A 23,569-nucleotide genomic window follows, 5' to 3' on the forward strand; every position below is an offset into this window, starting at 1 on the left:
CAGCCAATGTAGAAGCTGGTGCGGGGTCTGTCAGTGCATTGTAAGAGTATACACTACAGACCACAGGACAGCATATGTCACAGATATATCCCAATAAATAAAGGAATCAATAGATTCAGTGAGTCAGGCATCATGCCACAAGTCTTGCTCACCTTGGAAGCGTTCTCACTCTTCAGTTTTCGGATCTCATCTCCCTGCTTGGTGAGCCTGTCGAGCAGATCTTCAGCCTCAGAAGACGTGGACCTGTTATCTTGAGCTTTTACAAGTGGCTCCGGCGCTGTGCTCGCAGGTGGTTGCCCAGGCTTGTACTCCTGCCCGGTCTTTTCTTTGTATTCTGCCTTCAGAGACAGCAGGGCTTTTACCGCCTCGTCTACCTTGTCCTACAACAATGAAAAGACCATGTGTCATCCAACGGTCCACAATTCAGTGACACGGTCCTAGAATGCATCTGTCACCATATTTACCAGAATATCTTAAAGGGTTGTTTCACAAAGACAACCAGTGTCCATATAACGCACTAGGTGATAAGGTTATCATGGAGCAGGGCCTTAGGAAAACTGCTAACTAGCATGCCCGATGTGCAAGTTAGGTACATGCCAGGGGTGTGAGATGCCAAACTGCGGTGATCAGCTGATGGTTATGGCATCTTCCATACCATATAATGAGAACATGTGTGGAATATGGTAAAACCCAGCATCATACAAAAAGACTGAACATATTTTAGTGCAACTGCGACTGAAATTAACGGAGGACACCAAAAAGTAAAAGACGTCCAACACAGGGCTAAAACCCGTTACCTTTTGAGCCTTTTCAGATTTGAGCTTGCGGATAAGCTCCCCTTGCTGCGCCACCTTGTTGTACAGACTGGTACTGTCGCTGGGTGGGGGGCCTGTTTGACTAGAGGTTATTGGAGGGACTGATGCACTAGGAGGAGACTGAGGAGCAGGAGGACCCCCAGGCTTGTACTCCTGCCCCGTGAGCTGCTTGTATTCTGCTTTAAGGTTTAAGAGGGTTTTCACTGCGGCATCTATCGCCTCCTAAATGCAGAGGGAAGAGAAGGACAGAAGAAGCAAAGCTCAGGCAAAGATCAGCCGAAGAAAGCAAGAAGTGAGATGGCACAGTTCCAGAAAATTCTATCCAGTGCGGACACTTCAAACATCTTTACAGTAAGAGCGAAGACATGTTTAAAAAATAAATAAATACAATTTTCGAAAAAGGCTATTAAATGCCATTTTAACTGCTTTGCTCCCCAAAAATACATATTTTTCAACTTTCTTCTCCTTCCCTGTATTCCCCCTCCAGCACCGGTACTAATCTGCACTATTCCGAGCAGGCTGCGGGGCAGTGTGACATGACACGTCTGCCTACAACTCTCAAAACCCTTCGCCAGCGCTGTATAGGGGGGAATCTACCACGACGGCAATATTTGAAATCCGTTTCCCTTGAGTCTGTGTTGGCATACTTTGCACCAAATTTATCAAATGCCGCATGTTGCTTGTTAAATTAGGCTCATCTTTGAACCTAACACTTTTGTCCAGAAATGCTACCCCAGTCTTCTGCACTACCCTTAGTGGACTGGATAGTACATAAGGTTGGATAGTACTCCAATCTGATTGTGTGGGCAACAGGAGATGGTTCCCAGACCAGATAATTATATAAATTCATACTCCTGTACTCCACTTTGCTGTTTGGATAAATGCTTTTATTTCAAAGAGCGGTTCCAGTCAAAAAACGTTTTTCGGCATATAGCCTTCTTCAGTACAACTGGAAGGGCATATAGAAAGATCTCAGTGAATACATGACATTGGTCTTGGATACAAATACAGTAAAATAAACAAAGAGATGTCAATACAACATGTAGATAGAAGAACCAAAGAGGCGATATAAATGTATATAGATTGCACAGAACACATGGCCATCCGGTTGATCCAGACTCAGACAAAAATATTCTCAACAGGAGGCATCACAGGAAGTCCAGGAAAGGGGATTTAAATTCAAAATCACGAGGAAGGACATGAAAAGTGTGTTGATCCACATGGATGGCCGGTCTGGGGTCAGCGTCACATATCACAGTAGCGGGGAGGCCCAGGATGGGGTGGAGGGTGTTAAGGAGGGAAAATGACATGTAGATCATCTAGTATACATCCAGTTTCCAGATTAATATGCTGAGTGGGATACACCTTATATAATACACATGTACGTTATCTAGTAGGCTATATGGTAATACTAGAATAAGCTGTATGGTAATACTAGAATATGATGTTGTACAGGCTGAATCGAATATATAGAGGAGGTACACAGGAGATCTTACCTGGTTGAGCCGCATAGGTGGAGAAAAAGCGTAGAGTTAAAGTACCCACAGTGGGTGGCAGGTTGCTGCAGTGATGTGGGGCTCTAGGCCCTGTGTGGCTTGCGCTGGAATAAGGCGGTAGCCTAGAAAGAAAGGCGCCATGTCTGTGATGGTGTCCGTCGCAATTAAATAGTGGCAACGCTGCAGACAAAGTAAGGGGCGGAGTCTAGCGGACGTACTTCTGGTTTCTGCGCTATGGGGATAAGTTAAGATGGTGGGTGTTGCTCAATATGGGTACGGCGCATGCGAGTATATTATATTCAATATCTGGTCTGAAATAGATGGAGATAGGAATTGAGCCCCTTTGGTTCCAAGGTTTGTAGGCGGTGGATCCAAAGTGCTTCCCTATTCATGAGAATGCGGGATATGTCCTCGCCTCTTCTAGGGACTGATATTTGTCCCACCACCTGGAAACGCAATTGGGCAATGGTGTCGCTCATGAATAGGGAAGCACTTTGGATCCACCGCCTACAAACCTTGGAACCAAAAGGGGCTCAACCGAGAATATGAAGTTGGCAGCTTTCTCTGATTCCTATATAAGCATACTCTATTGCATGTGTAATAAAAGCTATAGGTCATTGATTACATGCTCATACTGATACTAGATGTGATTTATATGCATCCATTTGATAAGAACTGTTTATGCAGTAGGAATCAGAACGAACCATATTCCTATCTCCATCCATTTCAGACCAGATATTGAATATCCCCTCCCTGGCTGGAGCCGCATTCACTATATCCTTTGGTATGATTTCCTACTATTCCTGCACTTCCAACCATCCATGTTAAGTCTCACGCTGTCCTAGTCCTCACAATACTGACATCTCCCAGTACTCCATTTATTCTCAGGTATAGTGCGCAGGCTCCGTGCCTAGCTAGTAGCTTTCTCCTATCTTTCCACTGTGTACCACCACTGCGCATGATGATTCTCATCTACATCGCCTTCTAAGCAGTCATCTCTGCGCATGCGCCGCCAATCAGCGCATGCCCATTGCATGCCGGTCATGATCCTTCCTCACGGGTTACTCTGTGCATGCGCCGTACCCATATTGAGCAACACCCACCATCTTAACTTATCCCCATAGCGCAGAAACCGGAAGTACGTCAGCTAGACTACGCCCCTTACTTCCGCTGCAGCGTTGCCACTATTTAATTGCGACGGACACCATCACAGACATGGCGCCTTTCTTTCTAGGCTACCGCCTTATTCCAGCGCAAGCCACACAGGGCCATAGAGCCCCACATCACTGCAGCAACCTGCCACCCATTTAAATCCCCTTTCCTGGACTTCCTGTGATGCCTCCTGTTGAGAATATTTTTGTCTGAGTCTGGATCAACCGGATGGCCATGTGTTCTGTGCAATCTAGTACATTTATATCGCCTCTTTGGTTCTTCTATCTACATGTTGTATTGACATCTCTTTATGTTTATTTTACTGTATTTGTATCCAAGACCAATGTCATGTATTCACTGAGATCTTTCTATATGCCCTTCCAGTTGTACTGAAGAAGGCTATATGCCGAAAAACGTTTTTTTTGACTGGAACTGCTCTTTGAAATAAAAGCATTTATCCAAACAGCAAAGTGGAGTACAGGAGTCTGAATTTATATTTGGGATATTTCTGAGACGTTTTAAAAAACGCCCCAGTGATAAATCTGGAGTGAAACTCTCGCATCTACTTTTGAAAAAACTGCAAAAAATCACAACTGTTGCACAAGCGACCTAAAAAAAAAACTAAAAAAAACAAACAAATCCCTATTTTGCGACTTTTTAAAAGACAGAATTCTGGAGAGCAGGGCTTGATAAATTTCCCTTTACATGTCCTTATTCGTCTGCTCCACTTCACCACCAATCTGTCTGACTCCTCCTCTGACCACTGTAAATACGGTCCACAATAAGTTCCCACTTGGTCTTCTTTCCCCACTCGCTGATGTAAATAAATATAGTTCTCAGTTTTCTACTCTGTCATCTGTAAGTACTGTCCCCAGTAACTTCCCCAATTAAGTCTCCTTCCCCCTCTGGCAACTGTAAACGGGAGTCCCTAGTAAGTTCCCCAGCCAGTCCTCTTCCGGGGACTATATTTACAGCTGCCAGAGGGGTAAATAGATTGACTGGGGAATTTACTGAGCACTATATTTACTGCCGCCAAATCAGTCTCTTTCCCCATCTGGCAGCTGTAAATATAGTTTCCGGTAAGTTACACGGTCAGTCTTCTAACCCCTCTGGCAGCTATAAATACAGTCCCCCAATAAGCTATACTGCAGATAGTAAATCATTGTACTATGGATTCTGGAATCTTCAAAGAGAAATAATACAGGCTGGGTCACCAGTCAATCCTCATAAGCAGTCTCCTCACCTATACTTCAATTTTACAGCAAGGGTTCTGGTCTTCTACTGACAAGCATGTCATAAAGCCATCTCCCCTGGCTCCTCTGCAGGATCACTATGCAGAGACCCGATTGTGAGGAGAGTGACTGAGCATGTGTGCCCAGCAGCACTCAGCTCAGTAGATGGATGTGCACAGTCCTATACATTGTGATCAGCAGGTGGCACCATAGTGTGCAAGGAAATGTCATCAGTCTCCACTGGGGCATTATTTCACTAAATTTAAATCTTTACAATGAACATGATATTTAATGATGGGACAACCCCTTTAAATATCTATGCATGCACACCCAACACATGTACTACTGTACATATGGATACATGGACTGAAGAACTAAAGTGTCAATGCACCACATTTGTCTGCCACCTAGTGGTCATGCGTGTAATAATAGCTTATTACTATTACTAGCGTTGGCCGTAGAAAGACAGCCACTTCCCCAGCACAGACCATCAGAAGGTGTCCATCCTGCAGGACTGGTCAGTGATTTATAAAATTACTGATTTAAATATTCCTAGCGGGTCTTAGACATCCAGATGCCTAATCCCCCAACACCAGGAAAAAGTTCAATACAATGAAAAACCACGAGCTGCACATACAACCGAGCGTGGCGTGCGGCAGCAGCGTCCTACCTTGGAGGCCTTCTTGCTTTTCAGTTGTCGGACCACCTCTCCTTGCTCCGCTATCCTGTTGTATACTACGGAGCTATCTGAGCACGGAGCACTGGAGGGAGCGGTGGCGGGGCCGCCGGCCTGAGCTACAGGAGGGCTGCCCGCCTTGTACTCTTGTCCCGTTACTTGTTTATATTGCGTTTTCAGCTCTAAGAGAGTTTTCACGGCCGCTTCTACCTGAGGCTTTGTGCGGAGACCAGAAGAAGCAGCACAGATACAGAGGAAAGAGGAAGTTTAGAAAGTTTAAAAGAAAACAAGAAAAAAAAAAAAAGCACTGCAATAAGCGGGTATAGCAGGTAAGTCACAGGCCATAATTTCATCAGAAAGGGATACTCAAAAAAGACATTTTGAAAAATATTTTTAATTTTGGAAATACTATGCCACGAAAATGGAATATATATAAAATCTTGTCCTTCTGTAGCACAGGAAAGATGTTATCTGCAAGGTAATCCTCATAGGAACAGTAGGTGTAGAAGTGTAGGACAGCTCTATTGTTCTCATGATACAATTTCTGTGCATCTCCAGACCATTTATTTCTGCTTTACAGTGGACCCATCAGAGGGCTGCTCTGACTGCTCGATCTGTGGCACTTATCTCTGAATTCCTGACGGCTCATACAACTCAATTCTTACCAGTGTGATAATTTAAAAAGGTGAGTTTATGAGCTGTCAGGAGTTAAGAGAGTCTGGAGATACATGGAAAGTGAAGGGTGTATAAAAAAAAATATATATATATTATTTTTAGCCCAAAATGAGTAAATGTAATGATAAAAAAAATGCTCCCCAGCCTTTAAAGCAGGGATGCCCAACCTGCGGCCCTCCAGCTGTTGCAAAACTACAACTCCCAGCATGCCATAATAGCTGTAGGCTGTCCAGGCATGCTGGGAGTTGTAGTTTTGCAACCGCTGGAGGGCCACAGGTTGAGCATCCCTGCTTTAAAGGCTATAGACCCCTTTAGGAGCAATTCTTTCTGTCATTGAGTTGTACTTTTTTTTTAGCTAGTTCAGCAGTTCAAAAATAAGGGATAGACAGCCCTCAGATGACATCTCAAACTGAAAGTGAAAGCAAGATGCTCACAGCTAGGCTAAAACTTAACCCCACATGACAAAACTTGCTGAAATTTTTTAATAAAGACTAAGGCTACTTTCGCACTCCCGTCATGGACGGATCCGTTCAGATAGTACAGCCGTCTGCATCCGTTCAGAACGGATCCGTTTGTATTATCTTTAACATAGCCAAGACGGATCAGTCTTGAACACCATTTAAAGTCAATGGAGGACGGATCCGTTTTCTATAGTGCCAGATTGTGTCAATGAAAACGGATCCGTCCCCATTGACTTACATTGTGTGCCGGGATCCGTTTGGCTCAGTTTCATCAGACGGACACTAAAACGCTGCAAGCAACGTTTTGGTGTCCGCCTCCAAAGCGGAACGGAGACTGAACAGAGGCCAAACTGATGCATTCGGAGTGGATCCTTTTCCATTCAGAATGCATTAGAATGCAAACTGACCCGTTTTGGACCGCCTGTGAGAGCCCTGAACGGATCTCACAAACGGAAACCAAAACGCCAGTGTGAAAGTAGACTAATTGAAAAAATTTTTTTTTTAACTCAAAAGGAATAAAATGCAATCATAAAAAAGATTGCTCACGAAGGTGTTCATACCCTTTACGTGAGACTCTCTACAGTGCTATAAGTACAGAGGAAATTATATAGTCCCATATACCTTGGTATTACGTGACCCTTTAAGGACTGGCTGCTCTGCCTCTGCATTGTGGCATACATAAGTCTTCATTGGCCTTACCTTTGGGGCTTTCTCCGCCTTTAGTTTTCGCACCACTTCACCTTGCTCGGTCACCCTGTCATAAGCAGCTTTGGCGTCACCACCGCTAGTGGCCACCACCACAGGGCAGACCGGGGCGCTCGGTGCTGGAGCATTTCCGGGTTTGTAGTCCTGACCGGTTGCCTGTTTATATTCTGCTTTCAGCGACAGAAGAACTTTAATAGCCGTGTCGATCTCAGCTTTTTCGGCTTTCTTGGTCTTGAGGTCCCGGACGAGGTCTCCCTGAGCTGTGACTTTGTTGTATAGAACGGAGGGATCTGCTGCTGACACGGGGGATGGGGCAGGGGCGCTTTTCACCGGGGCTTCTGTGGGTTTCGCCTTTGCCTGTGGCAAATAAACAACAATTTAGTGATGTAACCTCTGCCCTGCTGCTCGTGTCAAACAGGGGCCCAGAAAGCTGAGACGCGCTGGGTGAAGTCCTCGCACTGTAGATCAGAGGTCAGCAACCTCCGGCACCCCAGCTGTTGTGAAACTACAACTCCCAACATGCATACTTGCTCTGCTCTACTCAAAACTATCATTATGCTGGGAATTGTAACTTCATAACCGCCGGAGTGCCGAAGGTTGCCGACCCCGTGCTGCCTGTGACATGGAGGCGCGCTGTCCTCACCAGGGACTTTCCTTCCCTAATCTTTTATTGACTCTTCATATGTGCAATAAAATGTTGTCAGGGCTCATGGCCATTTCACAGCTCCCCTTGTACATACAATAGGGCATTCTGCAGCATCCAGAGGGTATATATTGGAAGTATTTCCCAATGTACACCGCTGATAAATGCTACAGTTAAGGCATCGTCTCCCATGGTAAACAATGTATACGTCACAATTTACGTTTTGTCACTGGACTGTCTCTGTGTGGAATTGGGGCAGCAGATAATGCTATCCCAAGAGGAAAAGCCACTATACCAGCCGGACAGTGGACAGTGCCTATGGATATGTTTGATACATGAACCAAGAGCATCCCTGGCACATATGGCAAATGGACACTAGGAAACAGTGTAAATCCAGCCTACATCTCTGATGTGACACAGATTACTTTCAGGGGAGGATCTCAGTATGTACATACTATAGAGGATCTCTGGCACGTGAATGAACCCTTAGGGTAGATTCATTTGAGGTTGAATTTTCTGGGCCTGAAAATCCATTCCATTTATCTGAACGGCCTTGTTTCAGCTTCCATTGTCCCCTCCTGTCATTATTTGGGGTCTGGTATTACGACCTTGCATTCGTAGTTGAACAATGTTATGGGGGTTACCTTACACCACTCTCAATACGTCTCTGGATGATGCGCCTTGTGCTCCTGTTTCTAATGGTTCTCGGTAGCTGCTCTCAACTTTAGGCTATGTTCACAGAACCATATCTGTTTTGCAGTCTGCAAATTAGGCATATGGTCCAGGTGCTTCCTTCACTTTTTGCGGGTCCCACTATAAAAATGCATACTCTTATCCGCAAAACAGACAAGAATAGGACATGTTCTATAATTTGCGGCATGGCCGTATTTTTTGCAGAAAAAAAAATTGGTTCATGGGCAATCCGCCAAAAATGCACATCAGACGTGGACTGAAAATACGGTGGTGTGAATGTCTTAGACCAGGAGACGCTCAACGTCCTGCATCATCTCAGACTTCCCTAAATTTTCCAAGTCTATTCATCCTATTCTTGAACCTACCTCAGTTTTGACACCGGCAGTTTTGGTTTTCTCTTTAGAGCCCGAGGTTGGCATCTCCTTGGTGTGACCATCCGGGATGTATATTAAGACACAAGGAGCCTCCTTACAGCTGTGTGGGCTGAGAAACGCAAAGGACGTGTCAAAGAGACTAAGCAAGAATATTCCTGGATCCACTTATATAAAAGTGGAAAATGAAACGTCCAAGAAGAGTGTAATTACATAATAAATATATTATAATATATATATATATATATATATATATATATATATATATATATATATATATAAAGACAGGTTTGTGTAAACCTATGATCTCTTACCTGATTGGCTCATACGGCTCATCACAAATATAAAAGCCCCTTCGCTGCAGCTGGATGAGGTCCCCCTTTTTCAGGGTCTTCAGACAGGGGTCTCCCAGCATGACCTCCTCTTGCTGAAGTGAAAGAAAAATGTAGTAAGCAAAAATACTAATGGTATGTTCACTTTGCAGTTTTAAAATGGATTATAACCGTGCTGTCCCTAAGATTTACACTGCTAAGCAGCTCGCTTTAGGCGGGAAGGCAATGTAACTGACAGCTCTGCCCTGCAAGTCCCATTATGCCGCAGTCCTGTGGACACACAACGCCATCAGCAATGTGTGCGGCTATGAGCAGCGACATGTACACACACACAACAGCATTGAGCTAACTTAACCCCTGACAAGCTTTTTCAAAGCTATTTGGGAAGAAGATTAAAAAGAAAAAAAAAAAAAAAAACATTTTTAGTTTGTTTTTTTAATACCATTGCCATTTTACACCGAATTATACTAAATTAATTCTTAAAAGGGATTTGAGGGGATATAGATATTGATATTTAAATATTTATGGTGCCTTTTCATTTTTCTACATTGTATCATGTCGTGTGTTAGAATGGAGTCATCAGATTTTCTATTTCTCCAGTTTTTAAAGGCTTTGGGGAATATTTATCAAAAAAGTGGTGTAGAGCGTATAGCGGACCTGGGCAGAGCCAACCTTTTTTCATTTCTAGTGTCGCCTCCTAGTGGTAGCTAGGCATATACCCATGGTGCTGTATCCCCCAATGCCATTAACAAGAAACTGGCTTTAGTTGCCCATAGCAACCAGATTCCACTTTCCGTTTGCCAAAGAAACTCTAAAAAAAATAAAAGGTGGAATCTGATTAACTGCTTTGGGCAACTAAAGCCAGTTTTTCTCTGCACCACTTGTAATAAATCTGCCCTTTAGCGTACAGGCATTCTGGGGGCCCTTTCTAAGTCCCCAGAGTTGACTGAACAGGGGTACTCCAGTGAGCAATTGAAGGGGGAGTCCTCTTTGATCAAACCGCGATCAGCAGCACCTGGCTCCACGGAGGCACAGGACACCCCTGCAGGACTAACTTCGCAGTGCTACGAAAACATGGCGGACCTTAGTTAGGAGGTTACATAATGGACAATCTACCGTTCCCGGTTATCAGCCATTTCAGGTTTTGCCACTCCATGTAGTGTTCCTCAACGGTTCTCTGACAGAAAGTCAAGAAAAACTTCTGTCTCCAGGAACATAACTTGATCTCACACATCTCCAGAATGGAGAACCCACATTACCATTTACATCAGCAGCTCAGTGACTGGTTGGTCAGTACTAAAAGACAGGGATGTCGCGGTCACCTTGCTACTCCTGTTAATGTACTGTTTGAAGTCTTCTTCTTTGCCAAGGACTGGCTTTGTGATCAGATGGTCATAGTTGACACACAATGTTGGGGTTAATGAAGCTTTAGGGGTATCTGCCAGCCACGTTATTTTGGTGGTTTTCTTGAAGTCCTTGTTCTCCAAGTTCAGCTTGGCATCGAGAGAAGTTACCTTCCCGCTGGAGTCTCTGCAGATGAAAACACATGAGGTCAGTGTCTAGATTACAGTAACCAAACCCGGAATTACATCCAAAGGGCATTCCCATCTTATAAAAAGTCATGTCATCACTATAGGATATGCCATCACTCTGGGATCCCTAAAGATCCTGAGAATGAAGGGGCCACAGCACTACTTTAGAACTGTGGCCTCTTTTAAAGGGGTTATGCCATGACCCATGTAATACATTAAAATCAGACATCATATAGTACATGACAATCTCTCTCTAACAAAGCTAGAACCAGCCCTGGACCTCACATGGATCCAGAGATCTCCTCACTCATTGCTCCAACTGTTCTGCTAAATTTATTATAGGTTGGCAGCTAAGGGGACGTGTCCTTTCTGCTGTAGCTCTTTCCCTGTAAGTGCCACAGCTTCTAACAGAAGATATGGCTGGTGGAAATTAGAGATTTAAACTGAGCACGTGCGACCACCTCAATGAGATGGACAAGAGATTAAAGAACAAACAGCAGGTGGCGCTATAAAGATACATTTTATTGAATAACTCAGTGGCTATACTGAATTTTTAATTACATCCATGGTTTGAAAAATGTAGAATATTTTCCGTGGCAAAACCCAGTAATGTTTTCTCTGCCCTTGAATAGAGCCAGGCTGCTGTAACCTGCACAGTGGATGACCAGGGAGTTGCTGTCCAACAGTGAATGGGACAATGAGCTAAATCAGCACTGCGGACTCAGAGGTCAGACCCCACCAATCATATTAGGATATCATATCTTAGCCACGTGCCATCACATTATAAGATGAGCATACCACTGTAACAGACTACATACAAACATTGAGTAGTCTGATCTTACAGTCATACTACATCAGTCCCCTAGTCTTTCGTAAAGGGGTTCTCCGGGAATTGAGAAAATGAAAATACTTAAATATTCTTCTGAAATACTTTGTTCTTTACATAGTTGAATGTGCTGACAACAAAATCACACAAAAATTTAAAAATGGAAATCAAATTTTTTAACCCATGGAGGTCTGTATTTGGAGTCACACTCAAAATTAAAGTGGAAAAACACACTACAGGCTGATCCAACTTTAATGTAATGTCCTTAAAACAAGTCAAAATGAGGCTCAGTAGTGTGTGTGGCCTCCACGTGCCTGTATGACCTCCCTACAACGCCTGTGCATGCTCCTGATGAGGTGGCGGACGGTCTCCTGAGGGATCTCCTCCCAGACCTGGACTAAAGCATCTGCCAACTCCTGGACAGTCTGTGGTTGGTGGATAGAGCGAGACATGATGTCCCAGATGTGCTCAATTGGATTCAGGTCTGGGGAACGGGCGGGCCAGTCCATGGCATCAATGCCTTCGTCTTGCAGGAACTGCTGACACACTCCAGCCACATGAGGTCTAGCATTGTCTTGCATTAGGAGGAACCCAGGGCCAACCGCACCAGCATATGGTCTCACAAGGGGTCTGAGGATCTCATCTCGGTACCTAATGGCAGTCAGGCTACCTCTGGCGAGCACAAGGAGGGCTGTGCGGCCCTCCAAAGAAATGCCACTCCACACCATTACTGACCCGATGCCAAACCGGTCATGCTGAAGGATGTTGCAGGCAGCAGAACTTTCTCCACGGCGTCTCAAGACTCTGTCACATGTGCTCAGTGTGAACCTGCTTTCATCTGTGAAGAGCACAGGGCGCCAGTGGCAAATTTGCCAATCTTGGTGTTCTCTGGCAAATGCCAAACGTCTTGCACGGTGTTGGGCTGTAAGCACAACCCCCACCTATGGACGTCGGGCCCTCATATCACCCTCATGGAGTCTGTTTCTGACCGTTTGAGCAGACACATGCACATTTGTGGCCTGCTGGAGGTCATTTTGCAAGGCTCTGGCAGTGCTCCTCCTGTTCCTCCTTGCACAAAGGCGGAGGTAGCGGTCCTGCTGCTGGGTTGTTGCCCTCCTGCACGTCTCCTGATGTACTGGCCTGTCTCCTGGTAGCGCCTCCATGCTCTGGACACTACGCTGACAGACACAGCAAACCTTCTTGCCACAGCTCGCATTGATGTGCCATCCTGGATAAGCTGCACTACCTGAGCCACTTGTGTGGGTTGTAGACTCCGTCTCATGCTACCACTAGAGTGAAAGCACCGCCAGCATTCAAAAGTGACCAAAACATCAGCCAGGAAGCATAGGAAATGAGAAGTGGTCTGTGGTAACCACCTGCAGAACCACTCCTTTATTGGGGGTGTCTTGCTAATTGCCTATAATTTCCACCTGTTGTCTATCCCATTTGCACAACAGCATGTGAAATTGATTGTCACTCAGTGTTGCTTCTTAAGTGGACAGTTTGATTTCACAGAAGTGTGATTGACTTGGAGTTACATTGTGTTGTTTAAGTGTTCCCTTTATTTTTTTGAGCAGTGTATATTCTCAAACATCTTTCATTAGCTATAATGTCTCGTTTTGTCTGGGGAGCAATGATAAGGAGGAATAAAATGGCCGCCGTCCTATTAGTCCACACAAAACCTGTCCTAATCATACAGTAGGACAAGTTACTTCACAACACTGAGCTAAAGAGCTGCCTCATCCTCCTCTCTCTGCTTGCAAGGAATGCTGTGCGATTAGGACAGGTTTTGTTTGCAGGATGGGACGGCGGCCATTTTATTACTCCTAATGATTGCTCCCCAGACAAAACGAGCCATTATAACTAATGAAAGGTATTTGGGAACATATTTATAATAAAGTAAAATGTAAGTTTTTTCATTTTCTTAATTCCCTAAGAACCCCTTTAACATTCATTTAATGGATTTTGCAAGGACTGCAGAGGATGTCCATATGACTGCAGAGTCAGACTACCAAGGGCTTATACTGTATGTAGTCTGTTACCATGGTGACATACATGCATCGAAACTATGAAAATGCACTGGCTGTAAAGTTCCTTCCCTTTAACGTTTCTTACCGGTGAATTTTGGTGATGTTGAGATTACCCCAGTTGATAAAGGTGACCAACTCTCCCTCGGACAAGGTCTCAGCATCTGCTCCCTCTATAAGAACGCGAGGCCCGTACCATACAGGCTTCATGCCAACCTCGGCATTCTGCAAAACAGTAAAAGCACAATTAACAAATTTTGTTTGCCTCAAGACTCCACCACCCAGCAAAGATGGATTTAGTACATAGGAGGATAACAGTGGATAAACCCCAGCTCTATGTCCTTCACTACAATCACATACTTTAAAGGGGTTTTCTACTAATATGATCTTTTAGCAACTGCCCACAGCCCCCTGAAACAGAAGATTCATACTTACCTGCTCCTCGCCACTCCGGTCCTCCGCAGTACCTCCTCCACTGTCTCCATCTTCCGGTTTACATCACATGCACCCCTCCATCCAATGACCGGCTTCAGTAGCAATGTGGCCATGAGCAGCACGTCCAGGGGTGGATTGGCCATAGACCTTACAGGGAACTTTCCCGGTGGGCCGATGCCCAGGGAGTTGCCTGGGCCCTCCTCACGGCCGGCCAGTGGAAGTTTTAGGATGTATTTTTTTGATGGACTGGGATTTATGGCTCTGTTGGGGTGGTATAATGTGCCACAATATGGTATTTCTAACCCTGCCTTCCATCAATTTGGATCCAACTACAAAACACTTTTTTCCAGGGCCACTTTAAAGTTCCCAGTCCGCTCCTAAGTACGCCACCGCTGAAGCCGGTCATTAGCTGTAGCGGTGCGTGTGCCCACACTCCGCCTAATGTGAACAGCGTGGGGGCCAGAAGATGGATGCAGTGTAGGCAGTGCGGAGGACCGGAGTGGTGAGGAGCAGGTAAGTATGAATCTTCTATTTCAGGGGGCAGGCTGCAGGTACTAAAAAATCATTATTACTGGAAAACCGATTTAAAGGGGATTTCATACTTCAAAACATTATGGCATAACTCTAGGATATGCCATCCCTACGGCCGGTAGATAACTGACCCCTGGGACCCCCCTGCATTTTCAGGATCACTGGAGGTTGGTGCCCCAAAACAAATTATAAACTGACAGTATGTCACAACTGTATCCAGACAAGACCATTCTCTGTGAATCAACAGGCCTGAAATCCACACGTAGCACATCAGGGCAGGAGAGAGATTTGTGCTGTTGAGGTATTTCGTTCACAGAGCACTGCCTAGACACAAATGTGGCAAACCCTCAGCTGTGAGAAGTACTTTTTCCATACACGAACCGCAAGCAGAGATCTTTAAAATGGTTAGAAGCTGAAACACAAAGAGGGGTCAGTTATTATCCTGAAATAAGCCTATATTTGGCGTATTTCAGGCGCAGATGGTGGCAAAACGGTTAGTTGCGCCACAATCTGCAACTTCTCCCCCCCCGCTTATGCCAGTTCTAAAAAATGGGCATGGCGTTGGCGGGGACAGGCAGACAGGCCGCGCCTCATTCATCGTTTTCTACTCCTGTTTTAGACAGCTCGGAAGCGGTCTTACGTTTAGACTGGCGTTGGATGTGCTGAAGTAATGTAGAGGCCGGCGCCTCTTTATAACTTTTGGCAGATCCACCGCCAGCACACAGGGTTAAGACCGGCGCCTCCAAAGTATATTAAAAAGGAGCTGAAACTTTATTCAACCAAATTTCATCCTGTATGTCAAAGTGCAAATGAATACTGATGGAATAAAATATATAGGTTTATGTTGGGTTAATATTTTTCTATCCACAAGACAAGCAGGTAGAAAGCCATTTCTATCGGCCACCCTGCAGTGAACAGGGGGTTAATATGTAGAGACCTGGCAGTGAGAAGAGTGGCTGAGCATGTGGGTCCACCAGCACCCAGATCATGAGGTGGACGTGCACACTGCTATACACTTTGAACACCAGGTGGTGCCATAGTACCTAAGGAAATGTCATAACCCTTCCCTGGATCATGTGCATTTTGTATGACCTGTACAATGACTGAGACTTAATAGTGGGACACCTAATAAGAATGATAGATCATGGAGACCTTTGGGTGCTTGGCGACTTCAGTCATTCCTTCTTGAGCCCCTGGGACGTTCACTGGAACGACTTGGCTCTTCAGCAAAGCATTGTACCGTGGGGCAACAGGGTCGATAACCTGGAAGAAGCAAACACAGGAGCGGGTGAGATGATGACATGTACATTTCTGGTCATGTATGAAGCTGGACATATACTGGTCTTGAGCATCCAGAACAGAAGTGTTAGCGGATGACTGCAAATTATAACACTGAGAATTACTGCAATCATTGGCTAGAACACGGGGACGTAATATCACCATCCAAACTCGACCACAGTAAGGAGGAGTCTGTATGGACCAGTGGTCGAGCATGCTCGCTGCCACTTCATACAACTCTATGGGGAGACATAGCCAGGGTTAAGACACTCGCTGATCTAACATTTCTCATCTATCTAGTGGTAATAAATATCTTTAAGTAATGACTGATCACGGGGCAAGCAGAGCTGTACAACAACAGCGACAGACAGCAAGAACATAGCCTTATGGGAGATAAAGCATTGAAAGGGAGTCCTAACAGCGACCTCCCTATCCAGCTGTTTGCATAGACAGACAGCTGTGGTTCACCAGATTAGAACGCTGGCTTTCTGTTGTTGGCTTCGTTCCTGAGTTACGATACTTTTTCTTAATATGCAAATTAGGCCTTTGGTGCAATGAAGGCATGACCATTGCTCTTGTTGCACCTCCTTTCCGTGGGCAGACTCTCCCTCTCTGTTTTGCCACTGCTTGGCCCTGTCAATCAAAGCAGCGAGGGAAAGGCTGACCACAGAAAGGAGCGGGGACTGGGTGCAACAAGAGCAATGGCGACACCCTTATGTCACCAAAGGTCCAATTAGCATATTAAGAAAAATAATTATAACTCAGAAATGGAGCCTGGGATCAAAAGAAGAATAACGGTGTTTTAATCAAGTGAACCAGAGCTATGTGTCTATGCAAACAGTTTGATAGGGAGATAGGGAGAATGCTGGTGACAGATTCACTTTAAAGGGTCAGGCTACAGAGTATCCAGTCAGATGAACTACAATGACCAGCTTAAAGGCTATGTACACCTTTGGTGCAAATGTTTTTTTTATTTTTATTATTGCATTGTACTCACTTTTTCAATTGGTCTTTATTAAAAATGATGACCCGTTTTCCCTGCACAGCTTTGAGTTTATCTACTAGCAGGATCTGAATTTTCTCTCTGCTCCCTATAGCAGGGAGGGCTCCTTATCTTTGACCTTAGCTCAGTTCTTATCTTACAGAATGAGGCTTAAATAAGTGTTTATGACTGTTTAGTAATTTAGAGAAGGGTTATTAGATGACCCTCACAAAGTGAAAGTATCATTCATACACCTAGAAAAACAGTTAACCCTTTGTGACAGAAAGGCTCAATATTTTTTTTTAATAAAGACCAATTGAAAAAATTATTTTTAGCCCAAAATGAGTAAAATGCAATCATAAATAAATAAAAAATTGTCCCCGAAGGTGTACATAGAAACATAGAATGTGTCGGCAGATAAGAACCATTCGGCCCATCTAGTCTGCCCAATATACTGAATACTATGGATAGCCCCCGGCCCTTATCTTATATGAAGGATAGCCTTATGCCTATCCCATGCATGCTTAAACTCCTTCACTGTATTTGCAGCTACCACTTCTGCAGGAAGGCTATTCCATGCATCCACTACTCTCTCAGTAAAGTAATACTTCCTGATATTACATTTAAAACTATGTCCTCTTGTGGTAGTTTTTCTTCTTTTAAATATTCTCTCCTCTTTTACCTTGTTGATTCCCTTTATGTATTTAGTACATAGCCTTTAAAAGGTGTTTTCTGGGATTTAAATATCGATGACTTACCCTCATGACAGGTCACCAATATTTGATCGGTGGGTGTCTGACTCTATGAACCCCCAATAATCAGCTGCTTGAAGGGGCTGCGGTGATTGTATGAGAGTTGCAGCCTCTACCTAGGCCAATGACGTCACATTCATCAGTCGCATAGCCTTTCTGCAGCTCAATCCCATTCAAGTGGGCCTCACTTTACAACGTATGGAGCTGTGCTTGGTATAGTGTGACAAATCCAAAGTGCTTGTCCAATAACGGGGGTTCCCTCCGACAGCTGATCAGCGGGGGGGGGTACTGAGCGTCAAAGCCCCACTAAATCAATATATTGACGATCTATCCTGACAACAGGTCATCAATATGCAAGTCTTGGAAAAAGTCATCTATACCAGAGACTGGACAGCAACGCTGCAGGTCCGCCCCGAACACCTGATTAGTTTTATCTAAATAGGTTTTGCGTGGATTAATTCATCTGTATAGCGATCTGATCAGTTTTTTTTTACACATAGTTTCAGGTCCATTCCATAAATATCAGATTCAAAGTGGATTTCCAAGCCCACAAAAATTGAGAAGCCAGTGATTGGCTGTAGCGACATATGGAGTAGTCATGGACGGTGCAGTGCTGGAAACAAAGACCAGCGAGAAGTCTCCCTGTATATTTTTAAAGGTGTTTTCTGGGATTTGGAGCTCTGTATCAGAAACATGTCCCACTAATAACATATTAATCAGCACAAAACCTATTTAAAAGATAAAATACTGGCTGCCTGAAGACACCACTAGGGGGAGCTTATGAGCTTACTGTTACTAGTATCCCGGCAAGTCGTAAGCTCCCTCTAGTGGGGGCTGCAGGTAGTTAAAAGTTTATTTTTAAAATCTATGTCTATGCAGGGGATTTGGAGCTCTGTATCAGTAAAACAGAACTCCAACCTCTATAAAGTTCTATTAATCAGCACAGGATTTTCTAGTAACCTTTACGCAGCACAATTCTCATTTCTAATCATTTGAATTATCGTCCCATACCTGCTGCTAACCCTCCTGCCTAGACTCAAGACCAATTTACGTCACTCATCAACATTAGAACTGAGGACAACTACAAGGTAGAAGGGCACATGCTGAACAAGCAGATCATTTCCGTATGAAGTCAGGCAGAAAAAACTGATGAGGACAAGGCCGAAGCAGTACAGGGCCTGGCTGGACACGGTCTGTAAGGATGGATGAATTCATGAAGACTTAACTACTGCAGAAACCATGATACTGACCCACTGATGAGATGCAGGGTGACAACTCAGGCCATGGTAGAGGCAAAGTGTGAACGTAGCCTGATCTATCGTGAAAACGATCCAGCCAGCCCCTGAACAAAACACAATCACAAACCTCTGGACTAAGCAACATTCACAATCTCGGAGGACTTATACAGGTCACTGCTGGAAGATGAGGGGTCATTACTCTGCACAGGGACCAACCAAATTCTGGTAGCTTGGATATTGTGGGAGAGGCGTAGAAGGGCAGCAGAATTCACTGTAGACAAGGTGCATTCACTGCGTAAAAGGCGCAAGAAAGCTGGCCTCCTGTGGTCCCCTTTAGAATAGGATTGTGTCCGGGCGATAACTGGTGAACATTCAGAGCAGCTCTCGGCACATCACAGGCTTTATATTTGGATAATGACCAACAAGCTGCTGATGATGGATCTTATGATGGCTTATGTCAGTGATGGCTAACCTCCGGCACTCCAGCTGTGGGGAAACTACGACTCCCAGCATGCTCCATTCATTTCTATGGAGTTCTGAGAACAGCCAAGCAAGTGTACACCTTGGGGGGGGGTCGTAGTTTTACCACGGAGTGGAGCGCCGGGGGTTAGCCATCGCAGGCTTATGTGACAACTCATGGTGGGCCTGTCTGGGACGGGGGATTTCTGCAAGGCCCATTCAGAAGAATGAAACAGTCACACAAATTTCTGCAACATATCTGGACTGTGTGAATATACACTTAAAGCGGCCGTCTCACATCAGCGAATGACATTTATCATGTACAGAAAGTTAATGCAAGCCTCTTGCTATTGTATTGTGATTGTCCATATTGCTTCCTTTGCTGGCTGGAGCCATTTTCCAATCAAATTATACACTGCTGTTATCCAGGGGTTACGACCACCCTGCAATCCAGCAGCGGTGGTCGTGTTCGCACACTACATGAAAAAGCGCCAGCCCCTCTGGTGACCGGGACCGTGCAATAAGCATGATTGTGCAGCACCTCCTATTCCAGCCACCTCGTATCTACTCTGCAGGGTGGTCGTAACCCCCAGAAACGAGCAGTGTATAATGTGATGGAACCCAGCCAGCAAAGGAGGCGATATGGACAAACACAATACATTAGTAAGTGCCTTGTATTAACTCTCTCTACATGATGATAACTAGGGATCGACCGATTATCGGTTTTACCGATATTATCGGCTGATATTCAGGATTTTGAACGTTATCGGTATCGGCATCTATTTTGCCGATATACCGATAACGTATGGGAACACAGAACGCGCTGCTCTCAGCGCTCTCCGTGTTCCCTCAGCAGCACAGGGGAGAAGGAAGCAGTGTCTCCCTCCCCCTGTGCTGCTGCTGCCAATGAGAGGAGAGAAGATAAGAGGAGGGGAGGGGCTGTGGCCACCGCTCCACCAATGAAGATAAGTCTCTCATTCATTCATATACACAGGAGGCGGGAGCTGGCTGCAGAATCACATAGCCGGCTCCCGACCTCTATGAGCGGTAGCTGCGATCTGCGGTAGTTAACCCCTTAGGTGCCACGGATCGCAGCTACCGCTCATAGAGGTCGGGAGCCGGCTATGTGATTCTGCAGCCAGCTCCCGCCTCCTGTATATGAATGATTGAGAGACTTATCCTTATTGGTGGCGCAGTGCACCCCCCCCCCCCCCCAAGCCCCCCAGTATTAATTATTGGTGGCGCAGTGCGTCCCCCACCCCCATAGTAAAAACATTGGTGGCGCAGTGCGCCCCCCCCACCCAGTATTAATCATTGGTGGCAGTGGCCACAGGATCCCCTCTCCCCTGCTCCTCCGATCGGAGCCCCAGCTGTGTAAGCCTGGGGCTCCGATCGGTTACCATGGCAGCCAGGACGCTACTGAAGCCCTGGCTGCCATGATAAGCTCCATGCTGCTGTGTGCACAAAGCACAGAGCAGCAGGGACAGTGTGAGATCCTATTCACCCTGATAGAGATCTATCAGGGTGAATAGGACAAGGGTTCTAGTCTCTAAGGGGGCTAAAAGTTAGTAAAAAAAAAAAAAAAAATATATTAAGTATAAATGAAAAAGATTTACAAAAAAATAAATAAAAATACGTTAACAATAAACATATTAATTTTCAGCAGATTTGTGTAGGAAATTATTTTCTCAAAAATGAAAATTCCCAGAATATCGGTATAAATTATCGGCTATCGGCCTGAAAGTCCACAAAATTATCGGTATCGGCCCTAAAAAATCAATATCGGTCGATCCCTAATGATAACCCCTTTAATATCCCTGACAGCCTGGCTTATTTTAAAGGGAACCCGTCATCAACTTTATGTAGACCTCACTGAGGGCAGCATAAAATAGTGACAGAAATGCTGATGTCAGCGGTGTGTCACTCATGAGCTAAAAGTAAGTGGTTGCCGAGAACCAGCATCATAATCACTGCAGCCCAGGCCTTGAAAAGAGTCAAATCTACCTGAGAAGAGTCCTGGTTATTCATAATCTCCTGCTCTCTCGCCCATCTGCTGATTGGCAGCTCTGTCCTAGAGAGAAAAGGGAAAACTAGGTAGAAGGCTGTCAGTCATCAGCAGGTGGGCAGGAGAGCAGGAATTTATGAATAACCAGGACTCTTCTCAGGTGGCCGTGACTCTTCCAGGCCCAGTCTGCAATGATTGTGATGTTGGTTCGCGGCAACCACTTACTTTTAACTTTTAAATGACAGACCGCTGAAATCAACTCACCTGCCTCTACTTTATTCTGCCGTTAGTATGGGTAGCATAACGTTGATGACGGGTTCCCGTTAGAAAAAGGGTCTTCATTATTTTTTTCACCCAGAAACTGCCATTCTTGCCCATGGATGGTTTCTGGGGCACAATTGCAATGTTAAAATTGCCCCAAAAAAAAATTGGAAAAAAAAAAGTAAAAAGACCCTTTTTCTAATCGAATCCCTTTATTGAGCCAGACTGCCAGGAATATTACGGGGATATTCACACTGGGAAAATTTGTTGCAGAAATGTGTGCCTGTTTCACTCAACTGAATGTGGCTGTAAGCAATCCGCGTGCTTGCTGCAGAAAATAAAAACCATTCCGACGTATGAAAGAGATTCTGTGTAACAAATCTTCCAAGCGCACATACATATAAAAGAAAGGTCGGCCAAAGTGGCCAACTATCTTATGTGTTTGGCGGTGTCCAGACTCCACCCTGACGTCAGGAAAAAGAAGGACTGGGTAGTTGGATTTCAAACACACCAAGTCCTTTGTTCTCACAGGAGATAAGACGCCGGAAGGGGTGCCGGGCAGCTGCTTATTCCTCTCTTCTATTTGCGAACACATGCATGCTCAGCAAAGCAAAGTATGCATGTGCATGGAAGCATCAGGAGGAACAGCTTTTGGCTGAATATACAGCTGTCTAAGGTGTGTGTGTACCTGAACTAACAAGCATGACACTGGTACGCATTCAAAGTGCTATAGAGACATAGATCTGTCAACAGCAGTCTGCTGATTTTTCTTTTTAAAGTAGCCATACAGGATTTGTTCTTTCAGTAATAACATGAAGAATTAGTTACAAAAAAAAAAAAAAATGGCAAAGTCTATATTACACAAAAAACAGGGAAGCGTCCGGTTATTTGTTTATTTTCTATTTAAAGGGGTTATTTCATCTGGGACTTTGATAGCATATTGCTAGGATATGCCACCAAAGTCAGATAGTTTCCGGTCTCAGAGGTGGGCCCCAAAACTATCTCCAAAATGGGCCCCTGAAAGTGAATGAGAGTGCACTGCGCATGCGCGCTGTGCTCTCAATTTCTATGGGAGTTCCGAAAATAGCCTGCTTGGCTATTTTCGAGAGTCCCGTAGATGTTAATGGAGAGAGCAGCACGCAAGCGCAGCCACTGCTCCATTTACTTCTATAGGACTGCCAGAGTTAACCGAGCCAGCGCTCAGGTATTCTCGGCAGCCCCATAGAAATGGAGGACGGCCGCACAGAGGCAGCTGCTCTCTGCTCGATTCAGGGGTCCCATTCTGGATATAGGTGCGGGTTCCAGAGGTGGCCCGACATTGTTGGCACATCCTAGCGATATGTCACCAATGTCTCAGATGAGACAGCCTTCTTAAGATGTAGCAAAGGGAAGATGGTAAAAGTTGTGTTTAAAGGGGCACCCATGCATATTCTACACTGCCTGATCTGATGTCGGCCATGGAGTTGACAAGGCAAAAGTCTGACACAGCAAGGATCATATACGGGTCCTATAGAAAATAATGGGACCTGTGCATGCTCCTCACTAGGTGTCCGAGGGTTCCAGAACACGACAGCCCAGACTGCAGAAGTCTCTCTCCATGCCTGACGTCAGATCAGGCAGGACAGTAAACCTGCGCAACCTACATCCTAATATACTTCAATGTGAACCAACGTAAGAAATATCCCCACGAAGAGTCGTCCTAATAGAGCTCCCACCAGCTTCACTGCCAGGTGATGGTACCCTTGCTGCAATCTTCTCTCTGTGGCAGTGAATGCACCTTTGTACACGACACTTATTTTAAGCTACAGCTGCGAGACTCTTCAGCGCGACAGTCACGTGATTGTGTTCATTATTTCTTTTTTCGTTAAGCTATAAAATGATGGAGTTGGCAACGTATGCTTACACAACTGGAAGCTATATGCCAAAGGCCAAATAAAAAGAAAAGAACAAAATAAGAAAAGAAAAGTAAGTGTCCAGTAATACCTTCTTACA

At 45.0% G+C, this 23,569-nt stretch overlaps 1 protein-coding gene across 4 annotated transcripts in view; it reads right to left on the reverse strand.

Annotated features, from left to right (window-relative positions):
• The window catches only part of EPRS1 (glutamyl-prolyl-tRNA synthetase 1), a 113,374-nt gene that overhangs the window by 39,233 nt on the left and 50,572 nt on the right, over positions 1-23,569 (reverse strand). The window contains exons 13-21 of one of the 4 annotated variants that reach the window (XM_040430449.1): positions 15,755-15,865; positions 13,725-13,861; positions 10,574-10,781; positions 9,234-9,346; positions 8,914-9,031; positions 7,207-7,569; positions 5,366-5,587; positions 798-1,037; positions 153-380 (exon numbers count right to left, since the gene is read on the reverse strand). In XM_040430449.1, coding sequence (XP_040286383.1) covers positions 153-380; positions 798-1,037; positions 5,366-5,587; positions 7,207-7,569; positions 8,914-9,031; positions 9,234-9,346; positions 10,574-10,781; positions 13,725-13,861; positions 15,755-15,865 — 1,740 coding nt within the window. The remainder of the gene's footprint in view (positions 1-152; positions 381-797; positions 1,038-5,365; positions 5,588-7,206; positions 7,570-8,913; positions 9,032-9,233; positions 9,347-10,573; positions 10,782-13,724; positions 13,862-15,754; positions 15,866-23,569) is intronic. The other 3 variants (XM_040430450.1, XM_040430451.1, XM_040430452.1) reach the window with 3 other exon arrangements.

Source organism: Bufo bufo, chromosome 4, assembly GCF_905171765.1.
Source record: "Bufo bufo chromosome 4, aBufBuf1.1, whole genome shotgun sequence".
In the NCBI taxonomy this organism is placed as follows: domain Eukaryota; kingdom Metazoa; phylum Chordata; class Amphibia; order Anura; family Bufonidae; genus Bufo; species Bufo bufo.